This window comes from Syngnathus floridae, chromosome 13, assembly GCF_059516105.1.
Source record: "Syngnathus floridae isolate MCC-2025c chromosome 13, RoL_Sflo_1.0, whole genome shotgun sequence".
NCBI lineage: Eukaryota > Metazoa > Chordata > Actinopteri > Syngnathiformes > Syngnathidae > Syngnathus > Syngnathus floridae.
In genome coordinates, this window is record NC_142425.1 from 3,594,971 (window position 1) to 3,602,381 (window position 7,411).

At 47.2% G+C, this 7,411-nt stretch overlaps 1 protein-coding gene across 1 annotated transcript; it reads right to left on the minus strand.

Moving 5' to 3' along the window:
- Nucleotides 1-3,186: 3,186 nt before the first annotated feature.
- On the minus strand, nucleotides 3,187-6,300 carry foxf2b (forkhead box F2b). Its single transcript, XM_088393982.1, has 2 exons — nucleotides 4,953-6,300; nucleotides 3,187-3,590 (listed from the first exon to the last, which is right to left on the minus strand). Exons 1-2 carry the CDS (start codon nucleotides 5,944-5,946, stop codon nucleotides 3,415-3,417), a joined length of 1,170 nt encoding a protein of 389 aa, XP_088250108.1. The 5' UTR covers nucleotides 5,947-6,300; the 3' UTR covers nucleotides 3,187-3,414.
- Nucleotides 6,301-7,411: the final 1,111 nt, after the last annotated feature.

Below are 7,411 nucleotides of genomic sequence, written 5' to 3' on the forward strand. Positions count from 1 at the left end.
TTCGATTCCATCTTCGGCCCTCCCTGTGTGGAGTTTGTATGTTCTCCCCGTGGCCGCGTGGGTTTTCTCCAGGCACTCTGGTTTCCTCCCACGTCCCAAAAAACATGCTCGGTAGGCTGATTGAGCACTCCAAATTGCCCCTCGGTGTGAGTGCGAGTGCGAATGGTTGTTCGCCTCTGTGTGCCTTGCGATTGGCTGGCAACCAATTCAGGGTGTCACCCGCCTACTGCCCGATGACTGCTGGGATAGGCTCCAGCACGCCCGCGACCCCCGTGGAGACAAACGGTATAGAAAATGGATAGATGGATGGATAGATGGATGGATGGATGGATGGATGGATGGATGGATGGATGGATGGATGGAAGGATGGATGGAAGGAAGGAAGGAAGGAAGGAAGGAAGGAAGGAAGGAAGGAAGGAAGGAAGGAAGGAAGGAAGGAAGGAAGGAAGGAAGGAAGGAAGGAAGGAAGGATGGATGGATGGATGGATGGATGGATGGATGGATGGATGGATGGATGGATGGATGGATGGATGGATGGATGGATGGATGGATGGATGGATGGATGGATGGATGTGCAAGCAGGACTTCGCCGCGCTCCCAGTGTTCCCAAAACTACTTGTCCCATTACTGTTCACAGCTGTCACCGTGTGGTCAAAATACAGCAATGCATCATGGTTGCACCTCGGGCTCCTTTTCCCCAATGACGCCCCCTTTTGGCCTTGCAATCCCCGCGCAATCGCAGCAGCACCACTCTTTTTCAACTATTCTCTACTTTTCCACATCCAAAACGGCGTCGTACATGCGAATGGTAAATGTTTGATTTGTGCTATTTTGTTCTGATTTCCTTTGTTTGTTACCTTATATTTGTTTTGTAGAACAATTTTTGGCACCTTGTTTAGGTACCTCTGTTCAGTCAAATCTAGTTTTTGCATGATCTCTTAATACCGAGCGTTTCTCAAATGTGTTCATGGTGTAACAGGCCTTGCATTTACATAGTGGGATTTTACTACAAAATACCAAACAAAATGTGATTGTGAATAGTTATGTTCAATGGACCTCCATCGTGTCTGGTTTTCTTAAAAAAAAAACAGTATATATATAGCATTAAGCTCGTCGTAGATTTGCAGAAACGCAAGAGCAGCAGCACAGTGTCCTAGTCGTGGAATGCATCTTATTTCTTCAGATGTAACCTCTTCGAAGTGGTTGATCCTTGCGCCTCTGCTTACCTGTCAGCTGCGACGCTGGAAATGAAATCAAGCCGTGGCTTGTCCGAAAGAACACGTGGTAGCCACTGAGTGGCACTGTAGTCCACTTTATGTTAACGTCTGAGGTGGCGTATAAACATTCTCGTGAAATACAATTGAACAACTCAAATGTTGACTTTGCTAACTCGACTGATGAATGGCCTCCTCGGATATTAATGAGTGTTGTGTACGTTTATTCAAATATGACGTTTCCTTCCTTGTTTCCCCTCGCCGCAATGAAAACAGGATGCGTGTGCTCCTCGTCCTCATGGAGAAAGACCACCAACCAGAAACTTGATTCAGTCGTTTTTAAACCCGCTCGGCCTCCGCTTAACACGAGATCATGTCAAAAATATCCAGGTCAGAGTTTTTTTGCTGTTTCTCGTTGCATCATGCAACAATAGGCCAAGCCACGGGTTCAGAATCGAAATGTCATTTTAGGGGAAATTGGAAACCTATGTATTCGATACAAAACGAACCTTTGGTAACTTGAACGAAACGGTGTTGCATGCTGTCGCCCATAAATCCTAAATTGAGGGTCCCGCGAGTGGGATTTGTGTTTGCGATCTATGCCTTACTGCCTCTCAGTCTGATTTGTTTACCACCATCTAAAAATACTTCCGTGACGTATTTCCACACTATACACGATGGTTATTGTTTTATTTATATATTTATATTGCCGGCATCGGAACGCGGTACTTCTATGTCACAATTTGATCCGTTTCATACCCCCCCAAGTAATTGCTCTGTTTGTTTTGTTTAATTAGATTTTTTATTGATCAATGTAAAGTGTTGTAAATGGCATGTTCTCTGACGACATGGCCTTTTTTTTCTCCAGAAAATACACAATGGGAAGAAGAAAAAAAAAGTTTCCCCCTGGAGACACTAAAACAGGGGTGCTCAATACGTCGACCAGTCGATCGCATGACGTTTAAAAAAAAAAAAAAAAAAAATGCTGTATGCTAGAATCCAGCCCATCGCTTGATTGACATACAAGTAGGCCTGTCGGGAGGCAATCACAGTGAACCGCACATGCGCAATAGACAGTGACTACAACCCCCTCACCGCAGCATGTTTAACGGCTGCGCACACACAAACCGCCAAAGTTTATAAGCTTATCAAGGCACGCACTCGCTTTTTTCTTTTAAACAAAAGAACGTTTATGACTATCAAAAATGAGTGGGGTTGCTGGACCAAGTAAGAGGCCAAAAACGTATCACCTTTATACGGAATGGGAGTTGGACGTTTTTCTCGCGGTCATTTTCTAAGTGCGTTACAAAAATACAAGCACTATATTATTTATTTATTTATTTATTTATTTAATTGTAGTGGGTAGATCTTTGTGACTTGGTCATTTTAAAAGTTGCTCGTAAGCTGAAAAAGTTTGAGCACCCCTGCACTAAAAGATTCCCCTTGTAGACACAAAATTATAAGCTAGCGATTCCTGCTATCAAAATGCAATTTCAGACAAGTGGTTTCATAATAGAATAAAACCTATAATTGCATCCTGCGTATTTTTTTTTTACTAGCCTATTACCTTTTTTAATTCACGCTGCCATGGACGCAGTTATGATGTACAAGATACATTCGAACATGCACATATGAATTTAGATATAGAAAAACGCATGTGGCTAACAATGTGCAAGTGCTTTTAATTTGATCGAGGTTAAAAAATAATATAAGATAACATCTGCAAAACAATGCCAGCTCTGTTGAATATAATTTTCGCCTTTGTACAAATATGTTTCGTGCCACCATTTTAATACAAATTGAAGACAACATATCTGCTTGAACAGGCCTCCTACAATGTAAGAGCTTTATTGAAACTCCTTACAAGAGACATATTTGGACAATGGTTATACGATAAGTGCAATATTTGTAGCAGTTCATAATACAGCATCCGTGTGGAAAATCAAACATAATATAGGGCAAAATGATCAAACATAATATAGGGCAAAATGTTGAGCATTATCACGAAGAGGCGCGTGTTAAGGGCGCAAAAGTTTCCTTTATTTTCCTTCAGTGCATATTTGCTCAGGTCCACGGAGAAGAAAACACGTGAATACAGTCGTCATAATTCCAACAGAGACAAAAATAGTCCCTTAATTGTGGCGGACGTGCAGTTTGACTGCATGCGTCCGTCTTTGGAGGTCCGTCGCGACAACAGCGCTTACATGACGCACGGTTTGATGTCCTGACACACGCTCTGGGGGTGAGGATGATGATGATGGTGGTGGTGGTGGTGGTAGTAGGAAGTGCCCGCCGTGGGGTGGAAGGATGAGATGCCGTTCAAGTTGAACACGAAATCTTTCCTGTCGCAGTGGCTCTGGTAACGCGGAATCCCCACTGCGTGCGTGTGCAACACAATCATGCGTCAACTCATATGTTCACTTTCACAACAACCCTTCAAATTGAACATCGATCCTTAAAACTGATGATGGCTACCCCTATAAATGACCGCTTAAATTGGGTTGGTCCTATTCTCGAACCAAATTGGGTTGTTTTTGACCCACCAGTTAAGTAACATTTATTTTTAATAGTCCTTAATTACGCCTCACAGGGCTTCAATGAGTGTACTATTTTAACATAAAAGAATTTTAGTTGCATTTTAGGCCAATACGCTATTCACATCGTTTATTTGTGCATACGTTTTGCAATTTGGTATCTATTTTTTATTTAACAAAAACGTGAGTCATTTTCAAATATTTAAAGACGAACTCACCTTGGCAACATTTTAAGATATCTTAAAACATACATATACATATGTTATGTGCTTGATTCCATAAAACAATCAAAACAATCAAAATAACGTTGCAATAAATTTTATCAGCCAGTTTGATCATCACAGCAATTTTTTTGCGGTTTCTGTTAAAAGTATTTAAATGAATTATCTCACGATGCGTGTGTATGAAACTGGGGAGTTGCATAAATGCTTAAATAAGGCCGAATGGCGCTAATTCATGCCAGTTGAATTTTTGTTCGTCTTATATCGCAGTCAGAAGGACTCGTGTTTGATGGGTCGGCAGCGGGACGCGTCCAAAACTGGACAACCTTTGCATAGACGTGACGCCTTTGTGACTGAACTGACAGCGCGATTATAGGCCAGAAAGTGCAAGTTCACACCGGCACATTTTAGCCCCCCCTCAACCCTACCTCCACCCGCGGGCTCATTTGCGATGTTGCATTAAGCCGAACAAGGCCTCCCGTCTCTTGTGGCCCTTGCAAGGCTGAAATCTTGTCGCCGGTGTGGTCCGATTTGCACAGTCTTTGTTTGCTTAACCTTTCAGCCCCTTTCAGCCTCCAGCATGAGCTGCTCGTCTCGCTAAAATCTTCAAGACTTGAGTAAAAGCCCCTCTGTGCGGCGCTCAAGTTAACCAGCGTGACTTATTGAGCCAAGTGGGAATTTGAAAACGACCTTCAAATTACTTCAAACACCCCCGAAGACACTGCATGGAGCGTGTATGCACTCGCGTAAACGTCAAGAAATTAGTTCAAACTTAAGCATGAGGTTGAATATTTTATTGAATAACGGAGATGTTGAGTTGGATTGCCAATTTGTAATTTGATTTCGGATTTATATGATAAGGGATCAGACCAAACTAGGTCAAATGAATTCAACATTCCAAGTCAATAATATAAATGAAATGGAATTGACGAGCACGGATCTTTGCTAGTTGTGACAATTGAGGTACTGGAGGATTTGGGTACCTGATATGTCGCCGGTGTGGCCATCCCTGGCGTTTTGGTGAATGTAGCTCTGCTCCAGGGAGTACGACGACATGCCGGAGTGCAGAGAGGACGACGCGGCGGGGCTGCCGGAGCTTAACGGCTGCTGCTTGATGTACGGCGACCCGCCCGAAGCGGCCCAGTGCGCGCACGTACTGGCGTACGGGGAGTGGCCGTCCAAGCCGCTCGCCACGGCCGGAGAGGACGGCACCGGACTGCTGCTACTGTCCAGCCCGTAGTCCCCGTTGGACGGCACCGGGCAACTGGCCATGTACGTGGAACCCGGGCTCGGGGACATGTGGGGAACATGATGGCCGGCGCCCAGTCCGTCGTATCCCGCGGCATGCACGGGATTGCTCATCATGTCCTGCAAGTTGTAGCTGTTGCCGTGACAGGCGAGCGTGGCGGCCGAGGGCGCCTGGAAGTCGAAACTCTGTGGCAAGATGGACGTGCCGAAGCCGATGCCGTTCATCATCCGGTACATGGGTTTGAGGGCCTGACACTTTCTCCTGAAGCCTCGGGGTCGACGACGGAACGAGCCCTCCTCGAACATAAACTCGCTCCCAGGATCGATGGTCCAGTAGTGGCCTTTGCCTGGCCTGCCCAGTCCCTTGGGCAGCTTGATGAAGCACTCGTTCAGCGAGAGGTTGTGCCGAACCGAATTTTTCCATCCCTGGTAAGAGCCCCTGAAGAACGGGAATCGGGCCTGGAGGAACTGGTAGATCTCGCTAAGAGTCAGCCGCTTGCTCGGGGAGCTTTGGATGGCCATGACGATGAGCGCGATGTAGGAGTACGGAGGCTTTTCCGGCCGCCTTAAACCGGAGTTGCTCTTCTTTCCTTTGAGCGCAGCCGACGAGCTTTCCGAGGCGGCTTGGGGGCTCAGCATGGCGGGATGTGGGACGCCAGACGCCGGACTGGATCTCAGAGGAGGCGGAGGATCTTGCAGCTGCAGCTGCTGAGGGCTCTCGGTCGTCATGTCAGCTCTGACGCACAGCTGGCGGTAGGAGGGAGAGGCCCCCGAGGGTTGGAAAAGGGGCAAAAAAATAAAAAAGATCCAGTGGTCCTCGCCTGCAGTGGGCGTCACGCCACCTTTAGCTCACATCCAAATGGAGAGAGATATCTGTCTCGGGTCCAGTTACGCACGACTCTTTTTGCCGTTACCCATGCACATACCTGACGCACGGCGGCCAGTGGAGGGGAAGAGGAAGAGCGAGAGGCGGGGGGATCGCGCTGAGCGGACGATTGTCCCTGCACGACTTTCAAGTGGACGCGGGGTTTCCCTCCACTCGGGGAGGGGGGTCCACAGTGGAGCTAAGTGGTGCAGCGTGGCGCGACAATCACTCAAGTGGAGGAAACAGCAAAAGCCCTTCGACTTTGTGCGCCGACTACAGCCAAACAAAACTCGGCCACCTATCGTTTCATAAATCTTTCTCCCCCTATGGAGAGCCCCCACCCCCACTCGCTGTCAGCATTCAAATCTCCCTGAAATCAATGACCAAAAGAACCGCCTCCACTCCCATCCGCTTGGCCATTTCTGCCATATAATTGCCACATCTGAAAACCTCCCGCAATTATATCAGCCTGTATCTCGCAAACTTGCCGTCACATACATGCAACTCACTGGTCCTGCATTTTAATTGGGCCACGCACGTGTATAAGAGGAAGTATTTAGGACGTATCTTTTGAATATATAAAATGGCATTTTTGTCATCCTTCTGGCAAGTCCTATATGTAGCCTCCCTCCTGAATTATAGTGATTAAAATGTGCGGCCCCCTAGCTCCATCACCGAAGCTGCCGATCCCCGCCCCATCTTATCATAGCTGCATTTTCTCCTAATTTCCTCCTAAAATGGTCCGATGGAGAATGAAAACAAACGCTGGCAGTGACGGTTGTGATCGGGCCGGCACGGGGGTGGGGGTGCTGCTGTTGGTGGTGCTGGTGGGGGCCTTCGCCGTGCTGCATGTGCGTGTGGAAGCTGGGGGTGTTTCTCTCCATAAATGACTTTGACATGAGTGGAAGCAGGCTTTTTCCATCAAGCGCGGCCCTGGATACCACACACAGTGCGCCAGTGTCAGCTTACCGCCCCCGGCCAGCGGCGCTCCCGGGGTGGACTTTGCGTTCATTAGAGAGAGAAAAGCCAAATTAGCCTCGCGGCTACCCCCCCCCCCCCCCACTCCACCCCGACACACACACAGACACAGACACACACACACGCACACGCACACGCGCGCGCGCGCGCGCACGCACATTTTACATCGGGCTGAAGTATACGGCCCATAAAATAATAGCAATATGCGTGGTGCAAGAAATTTATGGTATTATACATAGCTTCATGCGTCTGAGCAAAAATATTTCATAAAAGCCGTGCAAATTTTCCAAACAATAACCTTTGCACTCTGCACAAACAAAGGATGTGCGGATCAAATGATTTTCCGTGCAC

Coding starts and splice junctions, on each gene's coding strand:
- foxf2b (XM_088393982.1), bottom strand. CDS start 5,946: ATGACGACCGAGAGCCCTCAGCAGCTGCAGCTGCAAGATCCTCCGCCT. Junction 3,591..4,952: donor CCACACCGGCGACATATCAG/GTACCCAAATCC, acceptor ACACGCACGCAG/TGGGGATTCCGCGTTACCAG.